The sequence below is a fragment of the Barbus barbus genome, assembly GCF_936440315.1.
Source record: "Barbus barbus genome assembly, chromosome: 44".
NCBI lineage: Eukaryota > Metazoa > Chordata > Actinopteri > Cypriniformes > Cyprinidae > Barbus > Barbus barbus.
This window is the reverse complement of record NC_136722.1, coordinates 5214873-5232916: the sequence shown is the minus strand read 5'-3', so window position 1 is coordinate 5232916 and position 18044 is coordinate 5214873. Positions and strand designations below refer to the sequence as shown.

Here is an 18044-nt window from a genome sequence, read left to right as displayed (position 1 = left end):
AACCTCCTGTTTGACTCTTATTTTCCCATCTTGGGAAAAGGAACATTACAAAATGTTACATATCGGTGTCAATGTTTAAGACTCATGACCGTAAATTTCATAAATCTTAAGGAAAATTTTATTTTTTGGTCGCAAATACAATTAACCAAATTTAAGAAAAGTCATAATGTATATTAGGTGTAAATTGTGGCTCTACATTAATAATAATAAAAAAAAGTAACATGGCCGAAAAAGTAAATTAACACACATTTTACATAGAATGATTTATTATAAAAGACTGTACAATTAAATTTCAATTAACATACTATAAATACAAATTCTGGGCTGAGACGAGCTTCAGCACAGATGGAATTCAGCTGGAACACTTTAAATGTTTCAGTATGAAAAAAAAGTCTCAAGGCTTTAGAAAACCTGAAATGACTGACAACGGTCAGCTGTAGATTAATGAAATCTGTCAGACAGTACGACTTCTAAAACAGCTCAAAGAATGGAAATAGATGAAAAATTAAAAGAGGAATTAATGCCAGACCTGAGTTGAGTAACTAGTTCAGATCTCAAGATTGCCATTCTGATACTCAGTTCATTGTTCAATGCACCAACCACAGTATCGGTACTGTAAAATATGGCAAGAAAAAAGTCCAGCATTGGAAGAATTGTGATTTGTACTGATTAGAGACCTTTAGATACTTTACAGACTAAATATTAAAGCTATCCACACAGAATTAATGTTTTTATTCATTGTAGAAAATACTTTAGTCAGTGTGGCATTAACTAAAAAAATATTAAAATGGAGGGAGAGAATTTGAGTCTTCGAAAAAAAAAAAAAGTTCTGTGCTTTGCATTTATTACCCCCCCCCCCCCCCCCCCCCCCAATAATAATAAAAAAAAATAGACCATACATATTAGTCTACAAATGCCTATAATTAAAAAAAAAAAAAGTGTACTGTAAATAATACAAAGATGAAAGCAGAATGAATTTTAACGTTTAGGTTACAATACATTTCAATTTTGTATGCATGCTTTACGTTAAGATTTTGATACACTTTGGGGCAATGACGTGGTACTTTACAATAAAACCCTAAAATGAATTAGTTCATAAGATGAGTGATTTTTTTTTCATTCAAAATGTCCAAACAAAAGCGAATGGAGAGAAGCGGTAAAGGAAATCAAATAAACGGTCGGCTTTTAGTTGAAAATGTCAAAAGCGGAGACAATCATCTACTTTACATGTTCACATGTTGTATTGACTGCTGAAGATACTGTGATTGACATTCACTACACACAGGATAACTTTCATTTTATGTACACGGACTTCCTCTGAATAGTTGGTCATCCCATTTGCCCACATCCACCCATCACCACAAAGTAAAGTTCATCCATTTTCATGATTCGCCATTTGTGAGGAACAAACATTGAGCCGTGTGCTTGAGCACGGTCTATACTGTGGTCAAGATCTGATTGTTTGGGGTTGATCTGAGGTCCGCTCCCTTCAGTCGGCGTAGTGCATGATGGACTCCACGTAGTTTCCGGGAAACAGACCAGTGACACCGCTGGAAACGCCTTCAAACCAGCCGTCGTCATTCTTCTTGATGATGTAGATAATGGCTCCTTCCATGAAGCTCAGTTCATCGTCCTTATCCTTGATGTAGTCGTAGATGGCAACCACTGCAAAGATGGGAAGTCATGGGAAATATCAGTTATTAAACAATACGCCACTTCAGACTTCGACAATATGATAAAAGACAATAAAGCGCTTTTTATTATTATTATTATGCCATTTTATTTAATAGCATGTAACTTCATTGATATTATTATTATTATTGATATACGTATCAATTTAATTACTGTATAAGAAGTTACATGTTACTACTACTAAAATATATAAACCATAAATCATTAAAATTATATTATATAATAATCATAATAAACATTAATTACCATATAATTTATATGATATAAAATGTCATTAATAATTATTATCATCATCATAACTGGTATACATATCACTATTAATAATTTCATTAAATATAGGAAGTTACATATTAAAAACTTATAAAAAATGCAAATAATGATAATACAATAAATAATCAAATAATTACAAATGATGCTATACATAAAAAATAATAATAATAATAATGATACATTTTATATAATATAAATAGTATGGTAATTATTTCAATAAATATACATAGATGTTTCTAAATAAATGTTCATAAACTAAATGTCTTTAATATAATAATAATAATTATTATTATGTAAATAATACATATCTTTAAAAATATAAAGTTACATATTAATAAATAAAATGTCAAATATACAAATTTTAAAACATAACAACATCAATAAAGCTAAAATATAAATAGTTATGCTAATAAATAAGATGTTATGTATACACGTGTGTAAAAGGTATTTAAAAAACAAATAATGCTAATAAATAAAAACAAAGTTACATGTTAATAATAACATTTTAATTGCATGTGTAAAATAAATGTCATTTAAGAATAAATGTTTATAAATAAAATAAATATATAAACAATGTTAAATATAGCAAGAACACCAATAATAAATAAATAAAAATTATATAAATTACCTGTCAATAAAATAAAATACAATTTCTGTAAAAGAAATAAAACTTAGTATTCAGTGTTGATGTTAAAAACTCACCTTTCTCGATGTAGGACTTGGGGGCCCAGTTTGGGTCTCCATCTGCATAGGGGTCACTGTAGTGCACTACAGCTGCCTCTTCATCTTCATAGTCGACTGGCGGAGGTGGAGGCGGCGGCGGAGCCGGAGCCTCGTCAAACATGGACATGTCATCAGGGGGAGGAGGAGGGGGAGGAGTCGGGGTATCTGCAACTAACATCCAGCAAACACCACAGTCAGCCTCAGACACAATAAAACCACCCGCTCCAGGATGGAGAGCAGTGCTGGGCATGCCATCCAGCTGCTCACCGTGCACACATGCTCATGCAGACTGGTTAGTAGACATGCGTGATCAAGAAACACTCACGTCTGCTGGAGAACAGCAGAACTATACAAAACTATGAAATTATTCCTCATTATACGACATATTACACCGTACACATTCTACACAAACTAGAAAAGGGTGCTTGCAGGGCCGAAGAAAAATAATTAGAGATAGATTAGTTAAAATGACAACTTTTTGACAATATTTTTAACTTTTTAAAACTTCATTTAAACTTTCTAAATGTTCATATTTCCATTTTATATTGCTTTCTAAAGTCTGATGGGAAATCATTTGTTCTACTGACGGCAGAGTATTAAAAAACATTCTTGTTAACTAAAACGCTGAAATAAAATAGAACAATTAGATGAAAAAAGAATTAATTAGAAGTTCAATTCTAGTTAAACTAAATAAAAACAAACAAATAAATCTTACAAAAAAACATAAAACTACAAAAATTAAAATTTAATTTAAATGAAAACTGCACATATAAAAATTTTACCTAATTATAAAGAAAGTTATTTTAGTATTATTAATATACTATATTTTATTTTATTGAGGTTTATACAATGTTAACAGTAGGTTAATTTTTTTTATAACATTTAATTAATTTGCTGTGGCCTGAGTACAGTGACATGATAAAAAATAATGATTACTATAATAAAATAATTAACAATTATGTATAATTATTAAATGATTACACCAATTGTTTATATGTAATTCTTTTTTAAAATATGATTATTATTATTATAATGACACCTAAGCTTTTCTCACAAAACAAATGTATAATTATATTTTAAAATATATACTGGGAGCACATAAAACCTAAATGAACTGTACTTGATCAAACTAATCACTTCCTGTCTAAGAATAAGTTGATCAGACAAACTTCAGTCAAAGGTCTGGCTTTGTGAGACATCCTCAACAACAACCAGAACGCATCACGAGAGGGCAGCAAAAACCACTTTATGCTTTTGTTTGGACAACTTCTTAAATCGATCCATCTTTCTGAGAAATAAAGTACACTCGCAGAGCATTTCTGTTGCAACTTGACAAGTTGTTCATGCGACCTTGTATTAAATACATGAGTGTCAGCTGGGCCCGTTAACCGTTTCAATTCTTCCCATGATGCATCAGTGTGGTTTAGCCCTACCTAAAGCTTGCTGGGTATAAAGCCATACACAAATGTAGCCCAATGACTGAATAGAAGAGTGTATAATATCACATACAGGGGAAGTCTATAAACGAGACACGCTTTATTGCCATTGAATAAGTCCAAGATTAAATCCCAATGTAATCCAGAATGTAGAACATAAAATAAAACAATGAGTGCCTTTCAAGAAATCTATTAAGCCTCTTTTAGGTTACATAAAGCAATACACACTTATGTAAATGTGACACACTTTATTGCAGGCTTTAGTCGTTAGGAAAGGCTTGAACAATGGCAATACGCGTGCCCTCTTTGACCTGCAGAATGAACGATATCTACTACAGCACAAACGGACGGATGGAAATGCAGACGAGGGCAGCATGCAGCAAAACTCGAACACATCCACATGCGCTGGGGAAAGGTGGCCGTCAGACTTACTGTTTTCCTGTACTCTGGCCACAAAACCTGTGAGCGGGATCTGTGGGGTGAGCTGAGGCATGGGTGGAGGAGGAGGGGGGGCCATAGACACTGAACACAAGCACACCGCAAACACAGAGAGGAAAGAGGTACAAGCAGGAAGAGAGATACAAACAAACATCAGTCCCACACGAGAAAGGAATTGTAATCTCATAGAAGTAGGAATCTTACAGATATAGAAAGACTGAAAATGATCTCAAATAACAGCAGAGTTCCCATAACTTCTGACCAGTTCGTTTCAACAACACTTCTAGTTCTTTGCAACGGACTGGAAAAGATTTTAAATTATTTTACAGAGATAACTATTATATCACGACGAGTAATTTCTAGTGACAGTGTTTTAGAATCACTGAAATACTATTATAGGTTTTTTTTTAGATTTATATTTTATTTTCTGATTTTATGTTAATTTTAGATACATTTTTTTGTGTCAATATAGTTTTTGATATTTTTAATTTCAGTTTTAGTTATTGTAGTACATCAAATGTTGCCTTGGGAACTCGCTGAAATAATTGCAAGTTGTTTATATTTTATTTCATTTCAGTTAACATTTATTTTATTTCAAGGTTTTTTAAATTATTATTATTATTTAACTTTTTTTTTTTTGGTTTGTAAATGTTTTAGTTTTAACTATAATAGCCCTGGCTGATGAAATATTGTAGTTAAGCATTATATTTTCAATTTTGCATAACTAGACATTTATTATAGAAATTCCCATTAAAGATTGTATTCATTTCCATGTTGATTTCAGGTTTGACTGCTCCAATTTAAAACATTTCAAATTAAATTTAAAACAACTCAACTAAAATGTCCAGTTTTGAGAAAAAATATATAATTTTAATAATTTAAATACATAAATGTGAAAGGCCTTTACAGTGAAAAAGGCAAAAATACCTTAAGTATTTTCTTTTTATTTCAAATAATAATACATTTAATTTAAATGTAATTTATTTCTGTGATGGCAAAGCTGAATTTCCAGCATCATTACTCCAGTCTTCAGTCACGTGATCCTTCAGAAATCATTCTAATATGTTGATTTGCTGCTCAAGAAGTTCTTGATATATTTAGTATCTTGAAAAAAATGCTTTAGTTTCCACAAAAATATTATTATAAATATTTACTGTCATTTTTTATTTCTTTTGATCCTTGCTGAAAAAAAACAAGAAAAAAAATAAAAAAATAAAGATTCTACTGACTGAAATTTTTTTTCTTTTTTTACATTCCAAGGTGTGACAGATGATTTGAATTAGATGTGTGAAAGATCACATGGCCAGTTTGTTCAAATCAATAGGATCTTTTTCCATGAATGTGTTTCAGTTCACGTCTGATGCCGATATGACGCTCATTCACTCCATTGTTTCTGGGCATCTGACAGTGAGATTTAAAATCTCAGATTTAATGCGTAAATGACAATGAATCTCCATTCATAAGCAGGTGGCCACCGGCCCGGTGCCCTCACTACTCATAAATCTGAGGCTTTTGTGGTCTTAATGACATTAGCGTGTACGGCCGCACACCTGTGGGAAGAGACAGGCTGTTCCCTTCATCGCAGACAGGATGCACTTAAAAATACCCAGGTATTATGACGCTTAGATATGGCTTTCACCAAGATAGGGCTGAATTTAAAGGAATGAAACTGTCGCAAAGGAACTCCAGATGTGATTAAATTGGCTGTGAGTTTGTACGTGTCTGTATATTCATGCGTCGTTCTCCGTCTCTTACTTGCGTTTGTGCCCCCGTTAACGTGCGGCTGCTGCAGGGAGAACTGGGAAGAGACGGACGGCGCTCGGCGGTATGTACCCGTGGCAGAAACCATGGAGACGGAGGAGGTGGTGGAGTTGTGTCGGGAGATCTGCCGAGATATCGTGCCGAACTGCGACATGGGGATGGGCCCAAGACCTGGCCCAGCAGCCACAGCTGTTAGCACCAGAGAAGAAGGTACAAAGACAAGAGAAAATCCAGAAGAGTGAATGACAAACATACAAGCAAGGAAAGCTTCCCATAATTTAATAGTTTTACTAATAGGTGAGCTACGGGTGAATCTAACAAAACATGTCAAGCACATTTCCAGGTCATATAACTGGGAAGCCCTAGAGAGACACGGTCTCCCTGATAGTGATGGCCGGAACCAAGCAAAAAAACAAACACTTTGGACTAACATCACTGTGACATATGATATAAACACAACACAAACACCTCATTCCAGATGTGTCCTGATGGAGCCAGTGAAACCTCCTGTTCTAATGAACAGAATTATGGGATAGGATATTGATTAATACTGTATCATCACATCATAACATTGGGAAGATGCAAAGCAAAAGGAAAACAGTGGCTCTTTCAAAAGAACCTGTAGTGAAGAAGTCTCTGACTCACCAACACAAAGCAAGATTTTTAAAAGGTGGTTGCTAAGGTGTTGCTATGCAGTTTCTAAGATATTCTGCATTATTCAAAAGAGCCCAACCTCAAGTTTCTATGATATGTTGGATTCCAGATGCAATTTGATTTTCTCCATGTCGAGTAGTAGTCACATTGCATGCAAAATTTCACGGAATGTTTCGGTAGTCTATTGTCAATAGTGTAGCAATGCATAAAGCACCATTTCCAAAGTAAGAAGTTTTACCTATAGGAGCTTGTTTCCACCACTGAATACAAGTAAAAATTAAAATAATTTAATAAAATAAAAATTATTGTAATCTCAACTTTTTCTTCCCTCAGAATTCATATAAACTCACAATTGTGACTTTTTTCTCAGAATTGCAAAAGACATGAACTTGCAACTGCGAAGATATAAAGTCAGAACTGGATATAAAGTCGCAATTCCGTGTTATAAAGTTAGAATAAACTCGCAATTCTGAGAAATAAAGTCAGAATTATATAAAGTCGCAATTGTATGAAAATAGTTCAGAATTGGACTTTATAACTCGCTATTGCGACAGAAAAAAGTCTGAATTGCGACATAAAAAGTTGAAATTATTTCACTTTGAATTTTTATTCCATAGCAAAAAAAGGCTCACATTAGTAAATGCAGCTTCTATGGTAATTAATGAATTTACATGTTCAAATTTTAAAAAAAACTTGAATCCAATGCAAAATCTGTGTGGATTTTTAACCTCAAACGAAACTCCCAATTGCTTGGATTCTGATCAAGATGACTATATTTTGCCTGAAGAATTTCACCAACAAAAGTACAAAAATAAATGTGACTTAGTTAAAGGGCCATTTACACCAAGAAAAATAGCTATAAAGATGACTTTAACTATATTAGCACCCAAATCAGCTCATGCTAAGGTTTTGGATCCAGCAGTTTTGTCGTCTACTGCTTTAAATGCTCAAGATCTATAAAGTTGGATTCTCATTGGCTTTTTAATGTTCATAAGCTGAAAGTTCTGAAAGTGATACCAGTGACATAGTCTTGCTGTATCATTGTCATTATAGTTATGGGGTGGACGTCTTTATTCTTATAGAACTAGAGTGATTATTAAAACTTGTCGGTATAACTATTGTTCTTAGAGTGAGCAGATCTGAAGTCTACAGGATTTTTGCTGTTTTCAAACACCACCAATACTCTTTTTATGAACTATGGGAAATAGTTCAGGCAGTTCAGAGACTTCTCCACAGTGCATTCAATTAAACTGAAGCAGCACAAACCCACCACCCAAAAAAATAACAATCACCACCACCATCCCCAGATCTTAATTCTGTGACCCATGCTGAAGCCCCACAGACAGACAGTTGGACGGTGGGATAGGAACGCTGGTGTCGTCCGGGACGGACTTTGCACAGGTGCCGACGGGATTGGGGGTGGGGCTCACCTATAGCAGCGGCTGGCATTGGTGGGCCCTGGCCAAGGAAGGGGGGTGGAGGAGGAGGGGCTGGGGGAGGAGCTCCAGGGGGAGCAGCCCATGAGGGGGTGACTGTGGGGTCAGAACCGGCATATAAGAGAAAATACATCTTGAGGACGATTCATTAATTGATATCACACAGACATTTCAGTCTTGTTCCAAAACCCATTAAGGTTCCCTGATGTCTAAGGCTGCATCCTAACCATTCTGTAACCTGGTAGGGGACTAACTGGAAACATTCTATAAGGGAATATATATATATATATATATATATATATATATATATACATATATATATACATACACACACACACACATATATACATATACACACACATATATACACACACACACACATATACATATACAAACACATACATATACACACACACACATATATATATATATATATATATATACACATGTACACACACATACATATACACACATATACATATACAATGAAAAAAACCCTTCAAAATATGAAAAAAAAAAAAAACCCTAGAGAAAAGTCGTATGTTTTATTACACAAATACACAAACAGACATAAAAGGGGTACAAGGACAGAGACGCTGCATTCAAAGGTCCTGTCAACACTAAATAACATTAATCCAGGAAAAGGAAATCAGTGGTGCTGATGCAGTGTTGCTATAGCGACTGAATGATTTCAGGAGAGATGTAGGGGTGGGGGGGTTCTGTTCCTCTTGGCTCCAGCAGGTATCTCAGAGGAGAGCAGGACAGTGACCTCTTTTCTTCCTAAACTTCATTCTTTTTTCCTGTTCTCTGCAGGAAGACCACCCTTTAGAGTTTCACACTTCCTCTCTATTTCTACCTGTCCTTGTGCAGTGGCCTACTTTAACAAACCTTTAGCTGGAAAAATCAGGCCACGAAACCTGTAGGCATACAGTGAACAGCTAATCCTGCTCCATTTCTCACTCCGGAGAACAGGATATACTGCAGCGTTAAATACCCACATGTGGAGAGTACGTCTAATTCTCAAGTTGTCCCTAACCTGTAGGACATTGTGCTTTAGATAGTGTGTTTTTGCACTGTATATGTGGGCTCACCTGGGACTGAGTTGGGAATGGAGGGAGTCGGTACGGCAATGGGAATGCCGATGCTGCTGCCGCCACTGTTCTCTCGACTGCCACTGCCCCCGCTGCTGCCACTACAGAGAAAGACAGGAAGTTTTTAACATACATATCATACTATTTATGAAGTATGCAGATTTTCCACACATGGAAAACTCAGCTGATCTACTACGTTTACTCAAAACAGAGAATACTGTATGCCAATATGAAATTTAAATACTAAAATTATTCCTTTTATTAAATCGCAGCTTTTGTGTTTTGACAATTGCACGAAGCCATTATGGCGATTTCGGTTTTATTTCAATTAACAGTGCAGTGCTACAAATGTCAATATTGCTTGATGCCACAATGAGATCATGATAAAGCATACTACTGTCTGAAACATTTATCATTATTTATACCGTTTTACCCAAAACAGCAAGCAGTACATAGTATTTAGTGTAGTAGTCAGTAAGTACTAAGCTATTTTTTTCCGTTCTGAATATCACAGGCTTACATGGTAGTGACCTAGATATACACTTGCCTTTTAGACACATGGTACAATATCCATACGTGGTTATGCATATGTTCAACACAGATCAATTGATGGATTATTTAACACTATGGCGCTATGAGCATCATTGCATCAGTGTTACACCCCCACATGGGCACAGCTTTAGAAATCAGCCCTGATCCTCTGCATCTGCTGTGTGTCCATGCAGCTCCACAGTTCCACAGAAACCAGAGCAGCAGGGAGTCCCACGCTGCAATAGATCTCATTATTGCAGCACTGAGTCTTTCTCGTTTCATTGTATGAACTCTGGGATCGCAAGAATGATCCCATTTTAACTAGAGATGTGCAAAACTACATATTTTCAAAACTAGCAGTTTTGTGGCTTGCCTGAAACACTGGTAACTTTCTTTTTTTTTATATAATAATAATTTATTGTTTTTCCATTTCATTTAATTAGATTTTTTATATTATATTACATTAAATTTTATTTATTTAGTATCCATGGCTAAAATGTTGGACACACTACTAGGCCAAAAGCCAAAACCAAAGATGTTATTAAAATAGGGTAATTTAAAATGGGCAATACATCTGTCTAATGCTATGAGATTCTACACGACACTCACTAATTTGAAGTGTATTGATAATCAGGATTTTCATTTCTCATTTAGTCACACAGCCTGTTACATTTAGTTATGAGCTGTATGGGGAACCAAATGCTTCAAAAGAGGGAGGGAACTGAACCTTGCAGCATGGCCAATATATGTGGAGGGGCTTATGTGGTGAAAATCTACACAATATAGACAAATTATCTACTGTAATCACTACTAACCAGACCACTAGGTCCATCTATAAATTGAATCTTAGAGAAACAAAAATGGTTAATTGACACCGTCGTAACCCATAATGCATCGGGCACCCAAAGAGCTCAAGTCGGTTCAGATGAAGACAGCACAAAAAGAGCTGAATAAGCAGCAGCGAACGCTTCTGGAAAGCAGATAATGGCTCAGGTGCAGACATGGAATCATACTAAATCTTAATTACACATAAGAAGCGCATACACAAATCGCTGAAGCTGCTAGAACTGATGCGGCTGATAAAGACTGTCAGCTACATGTCCGTACTCAAGAACAGCTTTTATAAGGTGCCAACAAAACTATATATTAGAAGACATTATGTCACTGTTTTTCATAAAACTACAAACTGAGGTTGTCAAGGTGTTGTTTATTATTATTTTTTTTATAAATATTTTGATGCTTACTACTACTAGCCTGCATTTATTTGTTGAAAAATACAGTAAAATAAAAATATTGTGAAATATTACAATTTAAAATAACTTTTCTATTTTAATATTTTAAAACCAGTATGACTTACTCAGGCTTCAGTGTCACGTGATCTTTCAGAAATCATTCTAATACGCTAGTTTGCTGCTCAAGAAACAATTCTTATGATTATCAATGTTGACCGCATTGATAATAAATAATAAAATATTTTTATGATAATCTTAACATTTCCATTTTTCAGGATTCTTTGATGTGTAGGAAGTTTAAAGTCAAACATTTTTCCATTCAACTGCCCAACTTTTATATTGTTTTTATGTGTAAACAGTTAATGTTAAAAGTTAAACTATTAAAAAAAAACATCTTTTACCTTTCCACTGCTCATTTTATTTATTTAAAAAACTTGGGGCTCTGCGAATTCTTCAATTTCTACTTGTGTTTGACAAAGGGATGCCAATCTCATTTCCCCTTTAAGACTAGCCGTTTGATGGATACAGCAGGCCACTCTCACAAGAGCTGGCGTGTGGTGCTATTTACTCAAATTAAAAGTTGTGTATTATTATTTATGGCATCATAGTCAGCATTAACTAATGAGGCCAATTCATCCAGTCATTTTCCGCATGTAGCACTGCAGTGCTGATAGTGTTTAGTAGGGCTGAATGAGGAGTTATTCCCTCTGGTCTGGTGTGCGGTTGAGGTGTGGGTTGGCGCGATGACATTATTTACAGATGTTAGACGTATGTGTGTGAACAGTACAGACTGCACACTGGGAACATTCAGAAGCCCCCGGATCAGGTCTGTCATTTAGACACCATGAAGAACAGAGGAAGTCAAATATGTTGTGACATTCAGAAACAAAACTGTGGAGGCTGATGGAAAAGTGTGGGAGAAAAGAAGTGGAAAAAGACCAAATTAAGAGAGAAAATAGGACATCTGATTCATTAGTAAAGCCAGTGCACATTTAACATACGCAGTGTTTCATGTATGTGGACACAATGGAAAATAATGCATACAAAATTACTCAAATTAAACAAATTATATTATTTTATTATTATTAAGTGAAGTGACATACTGCCAAGTATGGTGACCCATACTCGGAATTCGTGCTCTGCATTTAACCCATCCAACGTGCACACACACAGCAGTGAACACACACACACACACACACACACACACAGCAGTGAACACACACACACACACACACACACACACACACACAGCAGTGAACACACACACACACACACACACACACAGCAGTGAACACACACATTTATGCTGCGGCGCCCGGGGAGCAGTTGGGGGTTCGGTGCCGTGTTCAAGGGCACCTCAGTCGTGGTATTGAGGGTGGAGAGAGCGCTTGACATTCACTCCCCCCACCTACAATCCCTGCCGGCCCGAGACTCGAACCCGCAACCTTTGGATTACGAGTCCGACTATCTAACAATTAGGCCACGACTTCCCCTAATAGCCCTAATATTTGAACGTTTTTATTTTGCTTGTTTATTTTATTGTATTTATATTTGGTTAATAAGACTAATAAATAATGTTTATGATAATAATCATTAACTATAAACTACAAAGTATTAATAAAAATGTACTACAACATTACATAAATATTTTTGTAACAAATAAAATATACAATAACAGTTCAAATAATAATAATAATACTACACAGTGGTACTAAACTGTACTAAACCATTTCAAATTAAATAAACAAAAACAAATATATAAACAAACTTATTGTAATATAATAATAATGATAATAATAGTAAACAATATTCATTAAAAAGCAGTCCGAAGGAGAAACTCCGATTTTATTATTAGGTTACCTGTGGGTTCTCGGTCTCTGGTTGAGAGACGCAGTGCGTCCTGGACTGTGTTGGCTGCCCAAGCGAGCTGGACTTGTCATGTAATCGTTGGGCACTGTTGGAGGTTTCACCGGCTCGAGTGTTTTATAAGGAGTGTTACGCCTGTATATGCATTTAAAACAAACAGGCAAAAATATTACAAACTTCAAATAATACATGATTTGTGGCTTTGCTACTGAAAACTGTAGTCAGTGTCAGACTATTCTCCGATTCATCAAACTGGTCAGAAACTTTTTCATTCTTCTCACAATGAAGTACATGATGAAATCACGTCTTACCCAAGAGTGCCTCGTCCTGCCAAGGGTGGGCTGGGAGGTTTCTGTGTTGGGGGATTGGTCCTGGAGAGAGTTCCTCCTCTGATTGACTGATTGTTGCCGTGTTGCTGATTGGACAAGCAAAACATCTGTTTAAGCATTTGAACAGAGCCTGACCATCAGATTATAGAAATACGACTAAAGAAATGGAGATGAGAGGAGGGCTTTACCAGACAAAACTATACATTTCAACCAAAGGTTCAGATTGCTACGGCAAAGAATGGGCCTCATTCATGAAACTTTTGTAAATGTATGAATAATTTGCCTGTAAAATTGACCTCTTCTCGTATAACTTTATTGTTAAACATGCTGAAGAATTCCAATCAATCATGATAGTAAATCAAGTTTGTTATTATTATGTAACTGAAACTTAAAAGAACAACTAAAAAATGAAATAAAAACAAAAATGAATAAATTGTTAATAATTAATTGTGTTGCTATTTCTATTATTATTTTATTAAAATGCAGTGTCATCATTTTGCCAAATCAATCAAACAAAGTTCAGATGTTTTATGCACCGTTTAAGCATGGTTGAGAGCTGGCTTTTTGACAGTACACATTTTCATAAATCTAAACATTTTTGAACACTTTATGAATTTGCAAAAAATTAAATAAATAAAATCCTGCTAATGTTTCATGAATAAGGACCATTGACTGAAAATGACAAACACAACTAGAGGTCAATCTGTTTTGAGTTTGGTCAATGCAAATATTTTGAATATTTAGTGGGCAAAAAATTTATTATATATTTTAATGATAGAAAAAAGGATAATTTAATTAATTTTACAAAATGTTTTCTCAATTTAAAATAAAGACAAAAAATATATAATCAAATAACACTTTATAGACATTGAAACAAACACAACGGGACAACTAACAGTCTTCGACAATCTCAAAATGCTCCAATTAACCTCGCCGATATCAGTCTATCACTTCATCATATATACAAAAACCAGACATTAAGCATAAAAATATATGAATTATTAAAAATGTAAGAAAAACAACATTTGTCTGGCAAGCCAAAATTCAGTTACATAGGCAACTGCGTGTTTCAGTTGCATATGTACTTGATTTGGTGTTAAAATGTGTAATAATCTTTCAATAATACAGCTATTACAGATCACTTTGCTATGGGATTGATCTACAACTACTGCACATGATGAGGTTATGAGGGAGGGATGAATACAGGAATATGAATATGTATCACAAGGGAAGATCGAATCAGTTGATCAGTAATGGAGGGGTCATATGACAAGTACACTTACCTTGGCTTTAAGCCACTAGCGTGGGCAGATGAAAAAAAGAGGGTGATTTATAGAACAAAAGAGAAAGACAAAGAGAGGGAGAGAAAGAGAGGCATGTCAAAAACCGGCATGTCTCAGTTCAGAGCTCTTGAAGCAGGACAAAAGCACTTCAAATCTCTAAAACTACATTTCACTTCACTAGAGCTGAAAGCGCTGACGTTAAAATGCTTTTCCTGACAATGTGGCTGTTTTCACACTTGCTTTGATTGAGTGGTCTGAAGCAGACATTCATTTCATCTCTCCGTCCCACAGGTGTCTTTTTAGACTGTATTATTTGGGTCTGACCTGCAGTGTGTTTGTGCAATCTATGCTATTATCAGGAAATTAATAATTACAAAAAGCACTTGCTTTTGTCTGCCGCATACAAGATACATGGCAAGAAGAATACGAGCTTCTCTGTGCAGACAACGTAGTCCACAAACCGCAGAGACAAAGGTCTCTTATCATAACAGCGGCTCCGTGTACAGTGACTGTTCTGCACCACATGCAAAGTGTCCCATTATTAATGCACTGTCCCGTATGAGTAATGAGGGAAAAAATAACCGGGACGATGCTCATAACTTAAGTAGACAGAAAATAGCAACTCTATAGTGTAAAACAGAGTTAACAAGAGAGTGTTTCAGCAATAAGCACTTGAAGGCAGGTGCCTAACTGATGTTAGGCACCTGCCCCAAACAAATAAATCAATCAAATTATAATTAAGTAAAGAAACCATATAATAAACAAATACAGAATCCAGATAATACAAATAAACTAAATAAGCAAACTAGTGCTGTCAAACGATTAGCTACTTGTGATAATCGCATCCAAAATAAAAGTTTGTTTACATAATATATGTGTGTGTACTGTGCATATTTATTAAATACACACACACATGCATGTATATATTTAAGAAAAAATATATTTATATATTAAATATATTTACTTATAATATAAATGATATGTATTATAAGTAAATACATGTAAATATTTTCAAAACATACTGTATGTGTGTGCATTTATATACATAATAAATATACACAGTACACACACATATTTTGTAAACAAAAACGTATTTTGGATGTGATTAATCGCGATTAAACATTTAGCACTAATTAAACAGCACTAAAACAAACATTAATACAAACATAGACATAAAACGTTGGATAATCATATACACAAATATATTTAGTTAGCGATAGTGTAGCAATTCAGTTAGTGTAGTTATTCAGTTAGCCTGAACCCAGTTATAAACATGGAATTTGACTTGGATATATATTAAGACATAACTTAATATATATAAAAATCATATTTACATATCAAAACACATAGGCACAACCGCGTACCTGCACTCCTTCAATTGAGACTGTATTCATATCATCACAGGACCTGAAGTGCATTATTGCTTTTATAAAATAAATGAATCTAAAAACAAAAACCTTAAAATTAAATAAATTAAAAGATAGATTCAAAATATAGAGCATTCAATTTTACCATTTCTAGCTTTGGTTCGATATCAGGACATTTATTTATTTTTTATTTTTAATATACATATTTACGTATCACAACGCACACAACATGTTGCATCATGACATATATATTTTCATTAAAATTTAATTCATACATATCACAACACATATAGGAGATCCTAAACAGACAAATGTCTAATTAAGCACTAAACAGAGTAACCATTAAAACCATTTCCTTCAGCCAACACTGGATTCTGGGTGAACAATCTTACACAACATCAGTTCCACGACTTCATACACGCACACATACATGCGGTGTTCATTTAGATCTCAGTGGAATCCGTAGAGAGTAAAATCCTCCCTCAGCCAGACAGAAATGCGGCTTAATTTATCATACTCTGACAGCGAAAATGCTTAATGTTCACTGAAACAGATACACGAGCAGGCAAAGAAAAGGATTCTAATATTTGATCCTGAACAGGGGAAGGAAGTAAAATAAACTAGTTAAAAAACCTTTTGAAAACAGCATCTAGAACTCCTCTGCATTCTTGCAGCTGCTGACTAGATTAAGTGTCAACTGACATTGAAAATAAATCTCATCTTTTGCAAACGCAGTAAATTTGGCTGAAGATGCTGTAATCCCCCTGTCAGGTGACTCAAGGTTATGGCTTCTCTTACTGAACGACAGCAATGCAACAGTAAAAAGGTGTAATAAAACACTGCCAGGATATTCCGTGACAGCAGAACGCACTGTGTACACTCTCAGAAGGTACTAATATATAAAATTTAGGCACTATCTGTACTTTTAACATAATAATACTTATCTTAAATGTAATGATATGCACCCTTTAGGGGTAAATAAAGTACGAAAGTGTATTATTATTATTTATTTATTATTTTTTTATAAAAAGACAGATAAAATAAAATTAGAATAGAGAGTGCTGGAGTTAGAGGGTCAAGTAAAGATGGAACAGATGAGTTTTTAGCCGTTTCTTGAAGATGGGTAAGGATTCGGCTGCTCGGATCGAGTTAGGCAGGTCATTCCACCAGATGGGAACAGTTAATGAAAAAGTCTGTGAAAGTGTTTTTGTGTGTCTTTGGGATGGTACAATAATGTGTCGTTCACTTGAAGAACGCAAGCTTCTAGAGGGCATATAAGTCTGAAGTAATGAATCTAGGTAAAGGGGTGCAGAGCCAGTGGTGGTTCTGTAGGCAAACATTAATGCCTTGAATTTAATGCGAGCAGCTATTGGTAGCCAGTGCAAATTGATGAACAGAGGCGTGACGTGCGTTCTTTTTGGCTCATTAAAGATTAATCTTGCAGCGGCATTTTGGATTAATTGTAGAGGTTTAATAGAATTGGCTGGAAGACCTGCCAAGAGAGGATTGCAATAGTCAAGTCTGGACAGAACAAGAGTCTGAACAAGGAGTTGTGTTGCATGTTCTGAGAGAAAGGGCCTGATCTTCTTAATATTGTATAATGCAAATCTGCAGGACCGGGCAGTTTTAGCAATGTGGTCTGAGAAATTCAGCTTATCAATCAATCACAACTCCAAGGTTTCTAGCTGTTTTTTAACGAGTTATGGTAGATGAGCCTAACTGGAAGGTGAGATTGTGATGAAGCGATGGGTTAGTTAAAACTACAAGCAGTTCTGTCTTAACTAGGTTGAGTTGAAGGTGATGGTCCATCATCCAGCAAGAAATGTCTGTTAGACACGCTGAGATGCGAGCAGCTATCGTCGGATCATCAGGATGGAATGAGAGGTAGAGTTGAGTGTCATAAGCATTGCAGTGATATGAAAAGCCATGTTTCTG

The 18044-nt window shown here is 35.0% G+C and overlaps 1 protein-coding gene across 11 annotated transcripts in view; it reads right to left on the bottom strand.

The window, feature by feature from the left end:
• Window positions 1–251: 251 nt before the first annotated feature.
• Window positions 252–18044, bottom strand: part of LOC306863655 (abl interactor 1-like) — a 61792-nt gene continuing 43999 nt past the window's right edge. The window contains exons 4-11 of one of the 11 annotated variants that reach the window (XM_079407150.1): window positions 13442–13566; window positions 13125–13265; window positions 9502–9602; window positions 8405–8506; window positions 6315–6509; window positions 4554–4643; window positions 2665–2856; window positions 253–1665 (exon numbers count right to left, since the gene is read on the bottom strand). In XM_079407150.1, coding sequence (XP_079263276.1) covers window positions 1490–1665; window positions 2665–2856; window positions 4554–4643; window positions 6315–6509; window positions 8405–8506; window positions 9502–9602; window positions 13125–13265; window positions 13442–13566 — 1122 coding nt within the window. In that variant the 3' untranslated portion in view covers window positions 253–1489. Of the gene's footprint in view, window positions 1666–2664; window positions 2857–4553; window positions 4644–6314; window positions 6510–8404; window positions 8507–9501; window positions 9603–13124; window positions 13266–13441; window positions 13567–18044 lie in introns of all 11 variants that reach the window. The other 10 variants (XM_079407153.1, XM_079407154.1, XM_079407156.1 and 7 more) reach the window with 10 other exon arrangements.